At 39.1% G+C, this 22,207-nt stretch overlaps 1 protein-coding gene across 1 annotated transcript; it reads left to right on the plus strand.

The window, feature by feature from the left end:
* The first annotated feature begins 1,644 nt into the window (after window positions 1-1,644).
* Window positions 1,645-21,603, plus strand: NT5DC3 (5'-nucleotidase domain containing 3). Its single transcript, XM_030263183.4, has 14 exons — window positions 1,645-1,868; window positions 4,653-4,837; window positions 7,724-7,798; window positions 8,268-8,323; window positions 10,473-10,563; window positions 12,201-12,338; window positions 13,629-13,689; window positions 13,922-14,024; window positions 14,165-14,266; window positions 15,257-15,338; window positions 15,678-15,764; window positions 16,885-17,025; window positions 17,359-17,423; window positions 18,645-21,603. Exons 1-14 carry the CDS (start codon window positions 1,676-1,678, stop codon window positions 18,904-18,906), a joined length of 1,641 nt encoding a protein of 546 aa, XP_030119043.4. The 5' UTR covers window positions 1,645-1,675; the 3' UTR covers window positions 18,907-21,603.
* Window positions 21,604-22,207: the final 604 nt, after the last annotated feature.

Genomic DNA, 22,207 nt, shown 5'->3' on the forward strand with positions numbered 1-22,207 from the left:
TGGAGCACAGGCTCCAAGTGCTCAGGAGAAGAACAATGAGACTTTTTCTATTAATTTTAACTGAATTGCATGTGAGATTAATTAACACACAGGCTGGACTAAAAAAGCTGTCCAGTTATTATACATTTTTGTTTTGTTGAAGGTGATGAAGAGTTGGGCTGACAAGAAAACCTACAATACTCTAGAACTGTGCCATAAATTCCAAATTACTTTTACCAAGTCTTGTAATTTCATGATGACTTAATTTTTTTTTTGTAGTTGTACATGGAAAATCTGATGCTGAAAGTTACATGGGAGTTTTCATTTTGTCTATTGCAGGGTTCTGTAAAAATATTCTCAGACTAGGAACATCAAAGAAGGCAAGTACCAGATTAGGAATTCTCTAATATGCTGTTTTTCATCTCGCCTTCTCTGTTTTCTAAATATTGATGATCTTGTTCTCTCCTTGTTCCCAGAATTTATTGTGATGGATTTGTAGTGATGCTTACCAGAATCACATACTGAAATGACAATGCAATTAACATAAAAGATAATGTAGGAACTTTGAAAGCTGTGTCTGATCTCCACCAATAACTGAGCCTGGGAAATCCTTAGCATATCAGACTTTGGCAATCTCAATTGTAATAATTGTACTGTCAGTCAAGAACTCAGCCTTGGCTGGAAGTACAGAACACATAGCTACTGACAGACACTTTGAAATCTGAAGTTGATTATTTGTCTTTAAGTTTGTTGTGGTTTTGCCTGTAACAAGGTGAGCATAATTTTTTTTTTTTTTTTTTTTTTAAGGGTAGCATTTTGTCTGAAATCCTTCAGTTTTGTATAGGATTGTCTTTTTTTTTTGTTGTTTTTTTTGAGATGGATGGGTATCACAGCTGAGTAACTTCCAGACATAAGTGACAATGGGTTACATAGATCTCCTTGAAATAAGAACAAGTTGTATTCAATGTTTACTGTACTGGAAAAAGAGTATGTTCCTTTTGTTATAAAATTTTTCTAAGCACATCAGGACTGCTGTGTGTGGAGTTGTAACCAGTTCTCTGTGGCAGTGGTCTGGTCTGGTTCTTCTTCATCCAAGCATCCATTTGTTTTTCTCCGAGTACAATAGATACGGCTCAGATTCTTAGACTGACAGTGTCTACAGCTATCAGTGGCTAGCGGTTCACAGGGACATGAGGGCCTTAAGACAGCAGTAGAACGTCTGTGTATATTAGTTGCAGCTTGTGTTTTGAGCTTGTTTTGTTACAGATGTAAGCAGGTGTATATAGAACTTCGGAAGTGCAAGCGGGCTGGAGAAGTAAATATTTGTTTATGGTGAAAGAATCCCAGGCAGCTCCGAGCACAGGAGAGACCTGAGGAGCAGCAGGGCCACGAGGTCGGGGTGTGTTCCCCAGGCAGCTCCCCTTGACCTGGCTCAGCAGCGCAGATGAAACACTGCCGGCGGTGACGGTGGCTGGGGGACGCTGCTTTCCCGGCTCGGGAAGGCGGACGGGAGAGCCGGGGCCCGGCACCGGCCGCGCTCCGCTCCCCGCGCCGCCGAGCCCGCCCAGCCCAGGGCCGGCCCAGCGCTGCCTCCCGCCGCTACCTGCGGGGCCGGGCCCGCCTCCGGCCCGGGGCGGGGCCCGAGGAAGTGACTTCAGGCGGCGGCGGAGCGGCTCGGCGGGGCTGAGCGCGGAGCATGGCAGCGGCGGCGGCGCGGGCGCTGCTGGCGGCGGGCAGGGCGGGCGCGGGCGGGCGGCGGGGCCGCGTCCTGCCCGCCGCGGGCGCCGCTCCCCTCTGCACCGTGGCCCCGCAGCAGCAGCAGCGGCCGTCGCCCGACATGAAGAGCTATCTGTGGTCGCGCTACAAGGAGGCCAAGAGGGTCACCAAGGGTGAGCGGCTCCGCTCGGCGGGGAGCGGAGCAAGGGCGAAGGGACGGGTGCGGGGCCGAGGGCGGCTCCGTCCCACAGCCGCTCCCGCGTCCGTGTGCTCCGCGGTGTGCCCAGCGCCGGGGGCAGCGCGGGGAGAGCCCCGCCCGCTGGGTGCCGGCGACACGGGCTCTGGGGGCGGCTGTCCCCTCATCCGCCCCTCGCACCATCGCCCTCCGTGGCCGTTCGGGGCGCCTCTGGCACAGCGCAGCTTGGGCCGGGCGAAGCGGCAGGTTCTGGGGAAGTGTTGGGTGTAGAAAAGCAAATGTAGAAAGAAAATCCAGAAGTTGGTCATGTAATCTCATTGATGGCTGTTATATATATACACACAACTATTCTGAAATAGGCTGCTCTTCCGAAAAGTTAAGATGCTGTGAAGTTTGGATGACTCTTTATTTTGCGTATGGTTCCATCACAGCGCGCTGTGTGAGGCATTATAAAATGCTCTCGGTACATATATGACCCTGGGAAGCTCTGTTCTTTAGCCCAGCCAGGCAAAAAGCTAAGGAAGAAATGCTTGCTTCTGCCCTTGCTCCAATGGGAAGAGAATTACCAAAATAATAATTGTTTGAAAATGTGGTCTTTTCTGAGAGATAGAAGAAAAAGAGGCGCAGAGCGTGTTCTGTAATGCTGTGGGGAAGAGCATGTCCTGTGGTGGCAATGGATAATGCTTTAGCTTGCATGTTCTGCCTATAAATAAAGAAATTGTGTTTTCCTGCACTTGGGAGTCTTGAATGTGAACTGGGACTTCACAGCACTAGGTGCAAGCAAAGCATTTGTGAATGTAAAATAGCATCAGCATTTCAGAAGTGAAATTAAAACCCATATTATGTGCATTTCAGAAGTGATCTCAAGAGAGGTCTGTGGGCTTTGGAGGGTGAGATAAGGGATAGGAAATGCATTTAATTTTGAATCTATTTTTTCTTTTCCTGTTCTTGGAATTAGCTTTCTCTTGTTCTAAACCACAGCCATATTATACTTAAGAGCTGAGGTAGGGTAATGTTGTGAGAAAATAAGTTGGTCAGTGGATGTGAGTTGGCGAAAGATGAGGCAACTGCTTCTAGAATATTTCAGGCTATTATATTACAACTAAGTCACCCAATGGCTTCAAGTATATGATATTTCAGTTAGTTATGATGCTGAGATGACATGGCTACAAGGCTCTCCTGTTTTTTGACCCAAGGTTCATAGCACTTGTGATGCTGTCTGCTGGCCAGAGTGTCTAATAGCTGCCAACTGTTTAAACTCTCTCTTTTCAGACAGCCACCAGTCAAGCTAGTTTTCAGCTGAAGTATCTTTTTATCTATATATAGCTACATAATTATCTTTATTTTTGAAACAAGTGTTGACTCACTAAGCTGCATAATTGACATTTGAAAAAATACTTAATAATACAGAAATGAGTGTTGTAACATGATTTTGGAAGTTGATTAAAAACTCTGCTTATGACTTCAAGTTAATTGAATGCTCCATGGCCCTTTCTGTAGAGTAGGAATATTTGCCTTAATTGTAGCATGTCAAATTGCATTTGATTTGATTGCTGGGCTTTATTTGAAGTTTGGAATCAAACCCAGTGGATTTGCTTTTTTTCCCCTCTCTTAAAAAATTAGAAGACTTGGATGTCTGCATCTGAAGTCCCTACACCTACCTGCCTTGAGATGTTTTCAGTGGTGGAGCATGTAGGGGTCTGTCCTCAGAGCTGAAGGTTTTGCAAGAAGCTTGGTTAATTCCTTTTAAACCTATATGGAGAGTAACCAAACAAAGCACGTTCCCTTTAAACTCACCTTTACAAGCAGCAATTTGAGATGAATGTTCCCTGTTTTAGTCCACTGGTAGGGAAGTCTGGAGTATAAAGGCAGTGTGTGAGGGAGGAAGGAGAACATGCTCAGGTTTTATGCTGCCAGGAGAGTAGTGTTTAACCTCCTAATGTTGCTCTTTCAAGTTTTGTAAACAAGAAATATAAACACACTCAATGTTTAATACTGACATTGGTGTTGGTCCTAAAGTTATTTATTATATCACTTTTTTAGTTTCTCAGTTGGTATAATTTTTCCATCAAATATCAACAGAAACATACCCTTAAAAATGGAAGTGATTTGCACACTCTATGTGTGTAGAATATAAGCAGAATATTTTTGGTTTTCTGATTCTTTAGGAGATTAATAAGCATAACAATGTGTATGTAATAGTTTTTATGTACACAGTCCCATATAATTTATTAGTGTGAGCTGAAATTGATTAATGTGATAATCTTGAAATGATGAAGCAAAAATTAAAGCAGTATCAAATTAGAACAATGTCAGCTCTGCTTCAGGGGCAGGAGCTGGACCAAGTAATGGGAGGAGAGGACAAGGCTCCTAGACTAACAGTAATGATAATATAATAATATTCTTCAACTCTAAATTCATTTTAAAAAACATTAATAAATGTGTTAATAGAGTTAGCAAAAAATTGTCCGGTGTTCTTTGATAAGCAAGATGCCAAAATACATTTTTTTCTTCAAACCTGGACTGCAGAGTACTTGGAATGCACATGTATTTGGAATAAAAACTGCAGATCACCAAGACAAATTAGGGACAGCATATTCAATAGCATCATATTGTTAATGATTAGCTGGTTAGTGTGAATTCATTTGATAATTTCCATCATCATTTATCTGTATTTAGCCATTGCTAATAGAATTCTATGTCTTTATTTAAATAAAGCTACAAGGCTTTTATAACTTTTTTTCCTCTCCCCTGTTCACAGAGTTGGTTCCTTCAATTATGAGTAATATGCTGAATCCAGATGCTATTTTTTCAAACAATGAAATGAGCCTGTCAGACATTGAAATTTATGGGTTTGATTATGACTACACCTTGGTCTTTTATTCTAAACATCTGCACACGCTCATATTCAATGCTGCTCGAGATCTTCTTATTAATGAGCATCGGGTAAGTAAAATTAATGGAATAACAATACACTTACGAATAAAGGGTATAATAAATAATTTTTGACTGAGAAGCAGAAATCATCTTTTCATGCCTCAGTCCTAGCTTGGCTCCCTTATAGCACATTTTGTACAGCAGCTACATATGCACAACAGAAGCCCTGTTTTATTCTCAGCTGCAGTTTTGAGCAGAGAACAGTCTGTTAAGGAATACAGTTATATTTGTCTTATCTTTTAATGTGGGCATGTGGTTTGTTGTTTGTTCCTGATTGTCATTTATTGGAGTCACATTAATAAATAAGAAGCTTAAAAGTTACCATTACTGTGTTTCATCCCTTGCTGTGAGCACAGTGATTAATTTCCTTACGAAATATTTTTAGCTGGACTTCACAGCAGGGCTTTGACAGCACTGAGCACTTGCGAGGTGCTCTGTGTGTACCTGGCATTTCGGCTGCCTTGGCTGAAGGGGCAGCGTGTGCAGTGATCAGAGCCTGGGTACAGGGAAGTGTTCAGCTCAGAGCACTGCCCTCCTGCCTCTCCAAGCAGTGTTCTCCCAGCGGTGACCACTTGACCTCCAGGCAGTTTGGAGCTGCTTGTTGTCTAGCTTGGGGATGGAAAAGTGTGTCAGGAAGTGGAGGGGGAGATGGGTGGTTTGGGAAACTGAAGGTATTTCTGGGATAAAGACTGGAAAAACTGTGGACTAAAAGGAGCAAAATTAATTGAGCTGTTTGACTTGAAGGAAAGGAAAAGACAAAAAGTCCATGGAGTGTGTTAATAAAGCTGTTTGTGTATTTTTATACAACCTAAATCTGAATGCGTGGTGTTATTCTACTTTCGTATTTGAATCTAAAGGTTAGGAGCTATTTATAAACACCTATAAATATCCTTGGAAGAGCAAACAAAACTTCATGGGTGCTACAAGCATACGCAGCTTTACCCCCCTGCAATTTTGGCATGTCTTGATAGCAATTTCTGTGGGATGTGTAAATATACTTTATTAAAGCTACATGGTTCTTGGGAAAAACCCATGTTATTGTAGGAGTCAAGATTAATTCTTGTAGACAAAATTCTAATGGTGTTCTGCCGTTACTATTTGAATGGATTTGGGTAGCCATAGCTTTCCAGTTTGTCTTACTTAAAATCTCCTAAGTTCTGCTAAACAAAGCTTAGTAGAAAAGTAATTACTTTTTCAGACAGCTTATTGAAATTGTCCCCTTTTGGAATTTATCTGCTTATACTGTTAGTATGTTTTTGCCTTTACCATTAGAAAAAAGACCTTCTAGATGGTGTCCATTATGACTGTCACAGTCAACCCAAAAGATGGTAAATTTTGCTCATGGCAGTGAGAGGTAATACATCAAAAATTGCAAAGTGCAATGTAGAAAGCAAGGAATTGTCCAAGAGAATAAACAACAATTTAATGCTGATCATGGAGGTGGCAGCAGGTGTTCAGTTTAAGCTCTTGTTCCTGGGTTCATTTATTTCCTGATGCACAGGTCTTGTGCCTTTTTATCAGGACTGCTGTTTTAGTCCAGTTCTATTTGTCCCTACCAAAAGTGTGGTCAGCAAACAATAACGTTTTTATGATTTCTTTCTTTGATTTGCAAGGAAGCTTTGATTTATATGCCAGGGTAAGCTCATACATATTGGCATGTATCTGAAAAGAAAACTTTGTAGTAGAATAAATTAAAATAGCAAGTCAAGTATGCAAAAATTTGATAAAGTCAGAAATAAATGATCATACATTTACTGTACATTGTACATGCTTGATGTGGTTGCTTTAGGGCACGTGCAGTGCATGGTAGTTTTTAGTTGATCACATTCTGTACTGTTCCCTGATGATTTCCCTTGTGTCTCTGCTTCGTGTTCCCTGACCAAACCTACACCTCTTCCAAGCTGTCTGTAGGCTTTTGATGCTTTCTTCATTCAGATCAGTATCCTGCCCCACATTTGCTGGAAGTGCTAGTGTAGGGATGATAGGACTGTTTTCTTTAACTGTAGATGCCTGTATTCAGTAAAAATGCAATCTAGAGTTGCAGAGCAAGTCCTCTTCAGCAAGATAAGAGCTTTGGGGGGAAATGACTGTTTCTTATAAAATAGCTAAAAGCTCTGTTGAAGCTGCATAATGTACTTTTCCCCCTGAAGGCTTGTAAATTAGCCATATATGTATGGAGACTGTTGTAGAGAAGGTGAAAAATTATGTCAGGTTCTAAGGCTGCTGTAACCTGTGGGAGGAGAATGAAAGATTGCCTTTCAGTGTCTTAATCAAAGAAATTACAGTTTTCTCATGCCTTGTTGAAACTACTGAAGTATTTCACCCTTTTAAAACAAGTGAACAAAACACTTAGCCCAACACATGTACCTAACATTTCATTTCATGGCACCCTGTGTTTAAAGCAGGACAAAATTACAGTTGGCTGATAATGAGCTTGTACTGAAAAATGTTAGCTTACAGCTCACACCATATAATGGTGTGAGCTACCTACACTATATATAAAGAACCTGAGGGAAGAGTACATGACAGATATTCAGTTCATGTGCATCTCTAAATGAACTTTTTTTAATGTATGAAGAATGTATTAAGAATATATTAAATTCACTTTTTTGAATGAGAGGCTAATGTTCAAAGGTAATAACTACAGACTACCTGGATGTCCAACTTCAGGTACCAGGATGCCCTTAGATTTAAAGCAACGACCTTGGATTTTGAAAAATATTTGACTTATCTTGCAGACATGTTCATGCAAATCTCACCAGCCTGTGAAAAATTCTCCTAAATGATTACAGCAAATGAGAAGTACAGAAAATGTAGACTTTTAAAATTCTGTAGAAACAATTTTTATTGTTTTGATTATGTTTTTAAAATAAAATCATTGTTCTCTTTTCTTAGTATCCTGCAGAAATAAGAAAATATGATTATGATCCCAATTTTGCCATCAGAGGTCTTCATTATGATGTGCACCGGGTATGTATAAATAACTTTGTGATGAGTTATATAGTGCTGAGAACATAGCCAAAGAAAGTAAAGAGAGCTTTTAAACCTCTCAACTTTTCACTCTAAATTGATGTGCAAGGATTTTTTTTCATGTTTTTCTTTTTAATAGCAATCTTTATTCTTTATTATTACTATTACTGTTATTATTATTACCATCATCAATAAGAATAATAATATTTTAAAAAATGGCTCTTAATTAGAATGTCTTATGGGCATTTTGTCCTTATGGTGGGTGGGGCAAGCCAACTTAAGGTGCAACAGGATAAAACTAGGTAAAAGTCATTGATAAAAGTATTTTGGAAGCTGTGAAGTAAGTTTCAAGGAGAGTGCTCAGGTATTCTTGAGGCAGAGAGGTTGTAGATAAAATTGCTTTGACTTTTGTAATTTCATGTCAAATAGTTGAAGTGATAAAAACTGTTCTTTTTTTTTGACTTGCAAGGCATTGTTAATGAAGATCGATGCTTTTCATTACATTCAGCTGGGAACAGTTTACAGGTGGGTAAAATTATTTTTTTCTTTATAATAACAATGCATCCTTTTACTTTTTGTGTCTTTCAATTGCATTTATTAGTGTACAGCTTGGATTCTTACCAGGACCTGTGCCCTGGTGACCAGAGACACGAATGCGCATTGCAGCCTTGCTGGAAGGGATTTTCTTTGCATCTTTGTGTGTACAAACAGATGTGTACACGTCCACTGCCTGATCCAGCACAGCTGATTCCCCAGATCAGCCCTGGAAGAATTGGCAAGCTGGTTGATCACATAGTGCTGACTCACTTTGTTTCCGGCTGTTAAATTGTGCTGAAAGACATCTAAAAATACCCCGATGACTTCTCTGCTGCTGCTTTCTATGTAAATAATTGTCACAGGGTACCTGATAGCATGACTTTGGTGTGGTTGTGGAGACACTTGAGAGGTTCTGCTGTGTTTGCATAGAGCTTTTAAGTTTGGACACATCAACCAACTCAGACTTGCACCACACTAGGTACCAGACTTCGAATTAGACAAAAAGCCAGCCTACCTTTCTTAAAATCATTGGACAAAAAGACTTGCCAGGTTTATTCTGTTGCATTCTTAGTTGTGTTCCCCCACCCACCATGAGGACAAAACACCCAGATTTGGGTCCAAAAGAGGATGTGACCTGGAAATGATGGTTTGCATCAGACCTTCATGCTGTTTCCTCAAACACCTGTACAGGGATGAGGAGAGGAAAAGAGAGGCTGAAGGCTGTGAGAGCTGATGTCAAGATGATGTGTGGTTTTACACCTGCACTGTGAACTGTGTCAGGACTGTGAGGCTTGTGGTAAAAGTAATCTACAGCTTTGCCTAGGCAGTGATCTCAACCACTGTGGTTTTCACATTGTCCTCTGTTGATCTGTACTTAAGGAGCTGCTGATGCACAAGTGTTTTCTCTGGTAGTATTCAAATAGCGCCTGGCATAGCTGTCTGCAGACCAGAAGCTACCTCCTCAATTCTGATGGTGTTACTTGGTATCTGGTTTATATTTTGGTTGCATTTCTTTGTGCTTGTTGCTGTGGAGGGGGTGATGCTGAACTCTGTATGTTACAAACCCCAAGTATTATCTGCGCTGTTGGTGCACAAGACTGACTTGAATGCTGGAGTTCTACCAGCAACAGCTCAGAGTTGTGTCCCAATTGGAGTGTGGACAGAAGTGCAGTAAAGGAGCTGCTTAATGTGGGATTCTGCCACCACAGAAACCCTGAGGAAGTTAATGTATCATGTCTTTCCACTGCAAAGCTGGTTTGGACTCTAAGCATTAGGCATGTGAATTAATTTATTTTTTAATGCCTGGCAACTCTTCTTGGTCAGACCAAGGAAGGGAGGCACTGAAATGATTGTCTGTTTTAAAAGGCTACAAAATGCCATAAGTAGGTTTGGAAAAAGGAGACCAGCTGATCTATTTTGCATTAGTGTTTTTTTAAATCCTGAGTAAAAAAATCTGTGGCCTCTGGTGAGGATGTTTGCATACCTGCAGTCTTTTAGATGCTTTAGTGCAAGATACTTGATGCTGTAAACATTCAAAACCAAACTAAAGCCTGTACTCTCTTAATAGCTGATAAACTCTGGGGAAATGTTATCTCCTTGTTGTTTTATTTGAATGTTTTAATTATCAACCATCCTTCAAGTAGTTTTAAATTTTGGGAAAGTGAACCTTTCATACAGTTAAAAAGAAATTATTATTTAGTTAAAGGTTGTGTATATTTTTCACTCTCTTAAAAGTCAAGGTCATGCTGCAGAATAATCTGATTTAAACACTATCATATAATCAGTGCTGTATAAAAGAAAAGGCAGCATGAGGAATTACTTGGTGTTAAGAAACTGGAAGTTCTAACCGCTTCTTAAAAAAACCCTTGAGGCATAGCTTTAATGGACACTAATAAGCTCTTTTCCCATAAGAAAGTAGAAAGGATTTAAAATTGGAATGTGTTTTATGTGCATGAGCTTGTTAAAATGTTACTTGTTTGGTAAGGAAAGATGCTGTTTTAACTTAAAAAGAAAAATGTTCCTGTGACATTATTAGGGTTTTAATAAGATCCAGATCTAAGTGTTAATCTGTCAGGGCTTGGTGATTACTTGAAAATTTTAATCTGACTTTTGAACTAAAGCTAGTGTTTTTTTCCAGAGGCCTCAGTGTTGTCCCAGATGAAGAAGTCATTGCAATGTATGATGGTTCCCATGTCCCTTTAGAACAGATGAGTGACTTTTATGGAAAGGTAAAACCACAAATCAGTCTTTAAAATTGGATGAGGTTTTTTTGGCATGAGGGTAATAGTGTTTAAATTTTGTTCTCATTATATAACTAGCAGTTTTATTTTCTCAATATATGATTGACTTTAGTTTAATGCTATATGTGAAGTTTGCCCATCTAAAATGACAAATTACTTTTCTCTCTCCTGCTTGGTGTAGTTTATTCTCTGACTGTTCCCTTACCAAGGCATACAGACAGAGTGGTGGAACACAGAAAATCAAGTGACTTGCTCAGTGCTGCACACAGAATCTGATAAAGGCTGGCAAATGAACCATATCTGGTTCATGTACTTTACTTTTTCTCGGTGGTCTGATGGCTTAGCTGGTACAGCAGCAAGTAAATGTATGGTGGCAACTCCTGCATGCAAACTAGCAGAGTCAAAGTAAGAGGAGTTGACAATAGATGAGTGATAAAAGATGAAACTTCTATTATAAATCCTAAACTTTGCCAATAAAATTGATTTTTTTCCTCTGGTGGGTTGTTTCCACTCTCCCAAATGAAGGATGAAGCTGACTGCTAAAAAGCCAAGTTTATTTCACCCCTTTTAATGTACAGGTGTTAATTTCATGTTGACATGTAAAGCCCTTCTTTGTGATGTGGAACATTTTATTGTTATTGTACATGTTTTTATTTTAAGGAGCTGAATTTAGAATTCCTGAATCTAGTCTCTGCAGCAGTTGTGAATATCACTATGGCATTCCCAGTGGGATGCCTTGATCTGTTTAGGTTTAGACTTTGTTTGATCTTGCAAAGGACGGTAGCAGGACAAGAGGCAACGGACACAAGTGAAGCACAGGAGGTTTCCTCTGACCATGAGGAAATGCTTCCTTTGCTGTGAGGCTGACCTAGCAGTGGCACAGGCCCAGGGGCCCTGGAGTCTCTGTTGTTGGATACTCAGGAGCCATCTGGACAAGGTCCTGGGCAGCTGGCTCCAAGTGGCCCTGCTTCAGCAGGGGGCTTGGACAAGGTGACTTCCAGCAGTCCCCTGCAACCTCTGCTCTTTGTTACTCTGATCCTGAGATTCTTGCTTTACCTCCCTTCTTACTGAGAGGTGTTTAGGCTGTATTTGCTGTTACACAATGAGATTCTCTACATCAGTGAAACATGATGATTGTTACAGCTTATGCAGACTAGAAATCTCTTCCTCTGTTACTGTGCTAGTTATTGTAGATCCTTACATCTTTTTATGATCTCATTTCAAGGAGGTAAATTGTTTTGCAATCCTAATTAGTATTCCACTTACTAAAAAACTCACTAAACTAAGAAAGCCTCCATCCCTCATCCATCAGTGCCTCTTGTTTGCAGAAGTGCAGACTTCTAGTGAGGCCTTCTCTTGACTTTTAACTGAGTACTGTCTTGTTTTTATGAATTAAAATACCACTCTTAAGAGTAATGATTTGGATTTATTTGAATAATTAATCACAACACTTTTGTTGGAGATAATTTTATTGAAGGTCTTAGTTGAAAAACAGTCTTTAGCCATGTGAAGAGGGATGGCAAAAGCGGAATATCTGTAACTAAGCTGAAGTGTTTGTACTGAACAAATGAACTAATCCGGGAAATGCCTTTGTTTTTTCTTTCCTTTTCTTCTCATCACTGTAGAGCTCACAAGGAAATACAATGAAGCAATTCATGGATATATTTTCCTTGCCAGAAATGACACTCCTTTCTTGTGTGAATGAATATTTTCTGAAAAACAACATAGACTATGAACCTGTTCATCTGTACAAAGATGTCAAGGTAGATGTCAAGCTTTGAAGATTTAGATAAACTTGTATATTTGTGTGTGTCTTCTCTGTGAGCACTTCAGGAAGCTTTCATCTGTTGTGCTAGCCTCAGTGAAATACCTCACTTTAGGTTTTTTATGGAGTAATTATGGGTATACAACTGTAAAAGCGCAAGTAAAATTAAAGTAGAGCTTGGAAAAGTATAAACTGAAATTGGTTTGGAAGCTGACATTCTAGGACTTTCACTTTTTTCTAGGTTTGAGGGGTGAGTAGGGGGAAAGTGAAGATCATCTTGTAAGGTGATAAAAGTTCTTCTGATTGTTGTTGAATGTATCTTTTTCTCACTATCAGATGTTTGCTACTTTATGGGGAATGTAAGAGGCTATAGGGAATTCCAGTTTAGAGCTTTCATTTTGGCTAGTGTACAATCATTTGCTATCTCATACTTTTGAACTATCTATTTGCCCTGTTTACCTCTCTTCCTCCTTCAGATTAGCTCTAGTACTAGCCTAGAGTAATTTGACCTTCTTGATTCCTCAGCATGTGCCCTGCAGAGGAGATAATTATATGTCATGGTTATGTAACATAGAGAAGGCCAGTTCTTGTGGTTTCTCTGAGGCATGTAGAGAAATTTCTATACTATTCAGCATTACAAGCATTTTGGAAACGCTGTAGTGGTAGTTTTTGAGGATTTTGAAGACATACCCTGTGTAAGCACCAAAATGGCACTACCACTGTTCTAAACAAAACTTTCTGGTGCAGAGCTGGCTCAGGAGAGCAGTTAAATGCCTCCAGAGTGCCTTATAAGTACTTTGTTCAAACATTTAACTTCTTTCATCTGTTCATAAATTTCTTATGTAAATAATCAGGTCATTTGTGAGTGATTGTAATCTAAAATCTGTCAGATGTACAACTTTTTTGGTTTTTTTGTAAGGGGAAAGGAATGTGCTCTGCTCCAAAGGTCACTGGAAATCTGTGATGTCTCTGCTTCTGCAGAGGGCTTTCACCCCGCTTCACCCTCCTGAGCAACCTTTCACAGTTATGTAAAAGAGCCTCTTTGCTATGTAGTTTTGTACTTGCCAAAATTATGAAGGTAATTTTTCAGAATACAAGCTTAGTCTTTATCTAGTGGTGACATCATATATATACACATACACATCAATATAATTATATTGAACATTACAGGCATTTCTGTAAAATTGGAAGTGTTAAGAAAGGAGCTATTTTAGAAACAAATTACTACTGTTATTTGGTGAATACTTGAAAGGATGAAGTTCTTTACTGCTCATTGCTTTCCTCACAGGATTCAATCAGGGATGTTCATATCAAAGGAATAATGTACAGAGCAATTGAAGCAGATATTGGTAAGTACTAATGGTGTAATCTATCAACGCTTTTCTTCCTGATAGTATATGATTTTTCTGGCTTCCATATTTAAAGATTACAAATTCGAAATTTTTAAAGTTTGAAAGACATTCCCATGTGTCAAAGTAGAATTTAAGTATAACCTTGTGTTCTGAACTCTTGGTTGAATGCATACAAAGCTTTTCATGAGAGTTTTCTCAATTAATACTGTGTTTTCCCCACTCCTCACAGAGAAATACATCTGCTATGCTGAACAAACTCGTGCAGTGTTAGCAAAGCTGGCTGATCATGGCAAGAAGATGTTTCTCATCACAAACAGTCCCAGCAGCTTTGTGTAAGTGAGCAGTTGTTTGCTGTTTAACTATGCATTCTTAAAGGATGGGGAAGATGAGGTTCTCTAGTACAATACATTTTATGGCACAGGCAACTGCATTTTGCTACGCTTCATTATTAATAACCCTCTGTCCTTTTTAGGGACAAAGGCATGAAGTTCATCGTTGGCAAGGACTGGAGGGATCTCTTTGATGTGGTCATTGTCCAGGCTGAAAAACCAAACTTTTTCAATGATAAGCGAAGGTGGGTGTTTAGTCAGTAAAGAATGATTCAAGCAGCTCTTCCATATAAGGCTATAGAGTGTGTTAGGAAATGTTTTAGTTTGGCTGCAATGTTAAGTGAAATCATATTTGATTAAATCCTGGGTAAGGCCATTACAAAATACAGCAACACCCAATGCTGAAGTCTAAATATTTACCCTTTCTTGCCTAAAAGTTCTAGGAGCTGTCACAGGTGTACTGGAGCAACTTTGGGACACAGAAACTGTTTTTAACTCCTTATTTGCACATTGGTGAAGTGTGCTTCTTTCCTAATAAACCTGAGAACTCTTGATGCCTTTCAAATCAGACCCTTATCTGGAAATGTCTTCCATTGCTTCTGGGTTTATTTTTTTTTCATCACACATGGTATTTAAAAGACATCTGGCTGTCTGACAGACTGGAACATTTGGACTAGTTGTGATTAAGTAAACACATCTCTAATGTGTATGCCCTACTTTTACCCTTGAAAAATACCTGTTCCTTTACGTGTGCGTGTGATTTGAAAGTGCAATAGAAGGAGGTGGGATTATTTTCCCTTTACTTTTTGCATTTAATTTTAAAAAGATCTTTGGTGTGTCTTGGCCCCAGTCTTATGCTCTCTCATCTTCAGTTGTCCAGATGTGCAAACTGAGGGATTGAGCAAGATTCTTACACATCTGGTTTTTTCTGTTCTCTCCTCCTTAGTGGCAGACAACTCGTACTGTTTCTTCCCTTCTACCTGGAGTCCCTGCCTTACTTCTCAGCAGTTGTTCTCAAACTGTGTTTATAATGTCATAGGTATACTGGAGAGTTACATTTCTTTTCATTGGTTAAAGTGGAAATTTTGGAGTTTTGCTTTTTCTCTTACAAAATTCAAATGCTTGATATATTTTTGTTTCTTTTTGAGAGATGAATATTTTTAATGATAATGCTTTAATTTCCTAAGGAGTGTCAGGATTCCTACAGCAACGTAACAATTGCATGTCTATTCTAGACCATTTCGGAAAGTGAATGAAAGGGGAGTCTTGCTCTGGGACAAGATTCACAAGCTGCAGAAAGGCCAGATTTACAAACAGGTGTGCTTTCAATAGACTCTTTCTGTTGAAATTTTGTACCTATTTCCTAGAATTCCAAGCTTCTTTGGATATAAAGGTTTCTAAAATGGAGATGCATTCTTTAATAGAGTTATTTTAATGTCTGAAGTTGTACAAATTCATTGTTGATATTGTATGTTCTTGTCTCTTGAAGTGCTACTATCATTGAAATCGCCTGTAAAATTTGGGATTGATAGTGTATAAACTGAGGACAAGATTCATGATATGAAATATCTTTAGTGGTGTCCTAAGTTCCTTTTTTTGTGCCTGTGAAGGTGCAAATCACATGCTGCTACAATATCCATGTCATTATTTCTGCAGGGTAACTTGTATGAATTTTTGAAGCTTACTGGCTGGAGGGGCTCTAAGGTTCTCTACTTTGGTGACCACATATACAGCGACTTGGCAGTAAGTAGTTTGCTTTCCCAAAATCAGAGAGAAGATGAGGCTTTCTGTTACCTTTCCTCTCTTCCTCCCCAATTAGTCAGTGTAACACACTTTCATTTGAGATTTTAAAGTGCAACAAGATTTGTAGTTAAGCCATATTGCCTTTTTTTTTTTTTCAGCTAAGAGCCTTGGTGCTGTAAAATGCCAACCATATTTTCCACCGGACTTGTAGCATTTAAGTTGTTTACTAACTGTGGTTAGGAATGTGTGAGGTTGTATTACTGATCCAGATACTGATTGTGTCAGATGTACTAGAGAGTAAACACAGATATCCAAATGTACAGGATATTCCTGACTTGGATGACAGCTGAATGAACTTCTGTTTTGAATGCAGGAGGCAATCTTCCTGTCACTAATTGTGAATGCTCTTCCCAAGATCTTGCTCTGATTTTTATCCCCACTCTCCAGGCATTTTTTTTTGCCACCTTATGAACAAATGCTCTGTTAATTGTTACTTTAGGGTAGGTGACCACCACTTGGCTCTTTTATAATTGATTCCTTATGAATGCTTGGATATGACTTTTCCACTACAGCTTTTTGTAACTTGTTTCAGCAGCACCAGATGTTAACATTTTTCCTTCAGTCTGCTTTTAAAAAGAACAGTAACACTGGGTGCTTCAGAAGACTGAGAGCCAGGAGGAGGATGCAGCTCTGTTCCACTGTGGCACAATGGAGAGGAGAGCACAGGTGGCAGCTGCCTTGTGTTGTACCTGTCAGGGGCAGCTTGAATAGCTGGGGCTCCTGGTTGTAGCCTTCTGTCCGCTGGGCCTGTGGATAAACAGCACAAACCTCAAATGCCTCTACAGAGGCATTTCCTGCTGTTGGTTTAAACCCAATGAATTAGTGTTTATTTGCAAGTGCTTGTGTGTTCTGTCTCTCTCTCTTCAAAAATGTAGGATTTGATGCTTAATCTAAATTCTGTTGTCCATTGGCACAGTATGTCCCACTGTTTCATACTCCTGTTGGTACATAAAAACCAATTAAATTAGTGCTACTTTGGGATAAACAATAGTCAGATTCTTTTCTTTCAAGTAGTTCTTTTTGAGACTAATATCTGTATTTTGTAATTCTTGGTAAATAGGACTTGACCCTGAAGCATGGCTGGCGCACTGGTGCGATTATTCCAGAGTTACGATCGGAGATTAAAATCATGAACACAGAGAAGTACATTCAAACCATGACCTGGCTGCAAACCTTGACAGGATTATTGGAACACATGCAGGTTTGTGCTCTGTGTGTGTAATCAGCTCTGGAGAGCCAGAGGGATCCAGCCAAGTTTCCAAAGGCTGGACATTGATTTTGCAAGTGCTTTCAGTCTTGCTGAGGTGTTGGACTGCAGATAAATGCAATTATGTGTGTGGTTAGTTAATAGGAGTTTTCTCATCTTGTCTGCTTTCTCCATTGTTCAGCCTGGATCAATTCCTGCTTTTGGTTGTTTAAAATGCATGTGGATAAGTTCTGTATACTGATCTCTGAATTATTGTTTATGTTTATTAATAGAAAGGTTTATTTACAGAATTATCCTTAGTTACAAGTTATCCATACTTTGTTTCAGGTTCACCGTGATCCTGATTCCCAAATGATTTTAGAAGAATGGAAGAAGGAAAGAAAGGAAATGAGGTAAGACACAGGGGATGAAGAATTTGCAGTATGCTTTGCCAGCCAAGGGTTCTAAGCAATATATTCCATAGGTTTCTTTGCAATTTCTTTGCATCTCTGGTTTATGTTTCCTGGTAGTTACAGATATTATAAAATATTTTGGAGCAATATTCTACCTGTCTCTTGTGCAGCTCTTCTTCCCTCTGACACTTTGTACATATGGACCCTTTTGCCTGTTCCCTGTCTTTAGAACAGATGTAACTTTTCTGTGTGAAAAGGTAACATTATATCAAATCTATTTCCCTCTCATTTTGATTCTTCTGTCCCTCTGTGTTCAGCTGTCACTGTTGATTACACAGCTTCTGCATGAATAAAACTGTATTTCTTAGTGACCTAAGGCTTAGGTTCTTTTCCAGGTTTTTTATGTGATTTCTGCAGATTGTTATTATTGATTTCATAAGATTGCCACCTTATGAACAAATGCTCTGTTAATTGTTACTTTAGGGTGGGTGACCACCACTTGGCTCTTTTATAATTGATTCCTTATGAATGCCTGGATATGATTTTTCCACTACAGCTACAGTGTAATACATCTTAGAATACATAGAAACTGAGCTCTGTGCTAGGTTGGATTTAGCATGGATTTATCGCAAAGTTAGGTAATAGGACTAGAAGTCCTAATAATCTGTTATTATTGCAGAATGCAGGGGGTATGAAGTGCACGGTTTTCAAGGCCAGTAGCTGTACCACCAGCAGCCTTCTCCAGAAATGTGGGAATAAATGAAATTGGAATGATCCTGGGCAGTGACTGTTTCCCAGAACTTCATTCCAAAATGTGTTTAAGCTTTTTGTGTGCATTAAGCCAAGTATTTGCCTTTTCTTAAGAAGTCTTTTATCTTTGGAACATTGGATGTCATTAATATTTAGATAAAGGCAAAATTCTTCTCTTCCTAGAAAAGAAGGCTTGAGATGTCATGTTTCTCTGATGTCAGAAGCAACTTATCTCTAGTGGGAGATGTGCAAAGCTCTTCAGAGCTGTGATTTCTAGACCTGGGTTTTATATGTGCAAGAGGTGAAAAACTTCTGTGGCACATTTTAGTGCTTTGAAGAACAATGGCAAGAGAATAATGCAAAGAACAGGTTTTAGGATGTGCTTGCTTCATGTTATGGATGCCAGCTGGTGAAGAGATGTGTGCAGGTCTGTTCACTTCGTTGTCTTTGTTTTCTCTTTTTGGGGGACAGGGAGATGAACAGGAACTTCTTCAATGCACAGTTTGGAAGCATATTCAGAACTGATGAGAATCCAACTTACTTCCTGAGACGTCTCTCTAGATTTGCAGATATCTACATGGCATCGCTGAGCTGTCTCTTGAACTACGAACCTGATTACACATTTTATCCAAGAAGGACTCCTTTGCAGCATGAACTTCCTGGCTGGTCAGACCAGCTGTGCACTGGTACATTCAGAATACCTTTCCTACAAGAGACAGTTCAGATCAAATAAACTCTTTGTGGTTCCTCTCTAAGATGGACAAATATCTGTTGGTTTTCTTGAATGTACCTGTATTTTATTTAAGTCAGTTAAATCTGTTACCTTGGTTTATATGTATTTCATACTTTATTCTCATAAACTTGGTATCTGTTTTTCTCCTCTCCTGCTCAGACATGTGAAAACTCCTTTTACACACAGAAGAGACTGCCAAACTAGTAGTGGGCCAGGAGGGAGGGCACATCTGAGGGGGAGGACTGCTGCTGTTCTGGGTGGTTGTTTTAGCTTGTTCATTGAAAACTTTGATCTGCAGCCTTGTGGTTTACAAAGAAAAATACCAGGACTCTCTCTTCTGGCCCTTTTCAGCACTCCAGCTGAAGCCTGTAATGGATCTTGGCATGGAATAGCTTAAATCCAGTATTAGTAACTCAGTGATACAAGTTAGTAACCAGCTTAGGGTGAGACTGAGAGGGATGGTCACACTTTTTACCCTTCCTTGCTGCTACAGACGGAGCCTTACCTGTGAGGGGCCAAGGGCTGGAGTGTCCTGGCTCTGCTGCACTGGGCTCAGGCTCCCAGGCTCTTTCTCCTGTCTGTGCAGTTTCTGTTCTTGTCATGCCTCTGCTTAGCTGCAGGTGGACCTGAGCCTAAAACTGAAACTTGCAGTACCTTGGGCTGCTTCAGCTTCCTTCTCTTAATTTTAGGTACCTTTTTTTTGAGTTTCAGAACATTTCAAGTATCCACTCTCCAATAATAGTAGTTTCAAGGGGTTTTGCATTTCCAAGTGCAGACAGATCTCTATCAAGCTTTAGTTTGATCCTAAATGCTGCTTTTAAAGATTATAAGTGTCTTATTCCAGTGGTATGCAACGTGGCTTTGCTGTTCCCTAGGAGTGAATGTATTTTATATAGCCTTCAGCAATGGACTTCTAGAATCAAAGTAAACACGCACAATGGGAAAAGGACTTCGAGGAAGAATTAAGAAATGAGAAGCCCAAAGTTTTCTGATGTGTTTTTAGCTCAAGCCCTGAAACTAAATTAGGAGTGGTACACATTTTAAATGAAGAAAAATAGTTTTTGTATAGATTAGAAGTTTTATTGAATTACTGATATTGAAGGTAATGCATGAACACAAACTCTGGGTAGCATATGTGTTTCAAAGATTTGAGCTGAAAAATGTCTATTTTGCACAAGGAAAACATCTGTTGATGTATTTCCTCAAAGAGGCACTTTATAGGACTGCTATATAGTTGTTTTTAAATAAGAATTGTTTCCTTTCTCTGAATCCAAAGGAAATATTTGTTTTTTAGTGTGGTGCTTCCCACCCCAGCCATTTTAGAAGCACAATATAATTAATAATTTCAAATTTTAGTTATTAAAGGCTTGGTTTTTAAAAGCATGTGATTAACAAAACATAGCATTTGATATTCATTTTGGGATATCACTTGCTTTCTATTCTGATTGCAGGCAAACAAACTTTTGTTGACCAAAAGTTTTCTGGTTTGGTTGGTTTGTTTGTTTGTTTTTTAACCTGTCTGTATGTGCAAGTACCTGGATTGAATTTCATATACAGTATATTTCTTGTTTTTAAAAGCATGTTTGCAAAGTAAAGAATGTACTGTAATTTAGCCTGCACAATTTTGTAAGTAGTTTTCCTGTATGCTTGAAATCAGTACGAAGTTCTCAGAGGTGGTTTAGATTTTATGATTTTCCTATACTCCTATTTCAAACTTGACTGAAGTGTGTGATTTAAACACCCATGTGTTTAAACAGATGAATATACTTGAAATGAGTAAGTTCATCTAACTGTCCTGATGGTTTTGCTGGAATAAAAAGATAACATGTTGCAGGAAGTTTGACTGCATCAGGAGTTGAGTTGGTGGGGCTGTGCAAGAAATACTTAGCATAAATTGATAATGAAATATGAAGATGGAAATATCCTGATTTGCCTTCAGTTCTTTATCCTGATGCTCAGCTTCAACTGAACTTGGTGTTGTGTCTGTGTAGCACCTCTCATGCTCCAGAGATTTCAATATGCTCTTTATCAAAAAAGACCCACCCAAACCACTGTACTTTCATCCTCTGTGAAGCAGGAACAATTTAATTGGCTTGCATGGTTATATTATGCACATTATGCATGTTTTGTTTCAAAATTTTCTTCTCTCACCCTTCCTTTCTCTTAAGTTAGAAATCAAACTTCCCTACCAAGCTATGTTGCAACAGCCAGCTGAAGTAAAATATTGTTTATGTTGCATGACTTGTTGAAATAAACAATGTTGCATGGAAAAAGTTAGTTATTGAAGGATTGTATTTCTTTAAAATAACTCAACTATATATAATATAAATTTAAGTGAGAATGTTCAAATGTATTATTTATTTTTCAGTGCTAAAGTGCTGCTTTGTAACTTTTAAAAATGTCTTGCATTTTTAAAATTATTTCACCTTGACACTCTCTGCATTGCTCATTTAACCTTATGCTACTGATTTCAAAGTGATTTTTAGGCATGTTTAATGGGCAGTGTCTCTGTACTAATTTTGGGAGTATGGTTCATTTGAACACCAAAGCAAGAAAAGGTTTTTGTTCTGGTATATCAAAACCACGCTCAAATAGCCTGTCAATAAAAAAAATGAGATTAATGAATTATGGAGCTTTTTTTTTTTTTGTGAAAAAAATATTTGATGATTATTACAAAAAATAAATGCTTGGACTTTATCTTCTGGTATCTGTGAGCCTTAATATTTTGATTGACTGGGGAGAAGGAAAGAACATGAGTTGGATGGATTGGAAAAGTCTGTGGGGAAAACTCCTAAATGTGTGTGTTTAAGTGTGTTAGTGTTCTAAATTTTCTAAAGTCTGTGAAAATAGCAGGTTTGTGTAGGGGGACAGGGGAAGCAGTTGGGGAAATTGACTGTCTGTTTCATCCACATGAAAAATATACATCCAGATGTGTATTAACATGTTATATTCCCTTCATTGTTCTTGATAGCTTCATCAACAACACTGAATTTTCCCCCTGCCTTGTTTTGAGGGAATGCCTCTTGGAGTAGTTCACAGAGGTAACTAAAGCTTTTCTGGGCTTCCCTCCTGCCCCTATAGACTGGGAGAATGTTACTGCTGCCAGAAAGAAAACCTTTCTTGCTGTTAAGTGGTTTCTTTCATGTTCTCACATTGTCATTATGATATTTTAATATTTTTATGGAAGGAGGTGACACTGAATCAAACTCAAGTTTGATCCATCTCTAATGGTATGTGGTGACAGTGGCAGCTGTTGCTGCTGTGCTTGGTAAAAACACAGTGTGTCAAGGAGCAGCTGCTG

This window comes from Taeniopygia guttata, chromosome 1A (genome assembly GCF_048771995.1).
Source record: "Taeniopygia guttata chromosome 1A, bTaeGut7.mat, whole genome shotgun sequence".
In the NCBI taxonomy this organism is placed as follows: Eukaryota; Metazoa; Chordata; class Aves; order Passeriformes; family Estrildidae; genus Taeniopygia; species Taeniopygia guttata.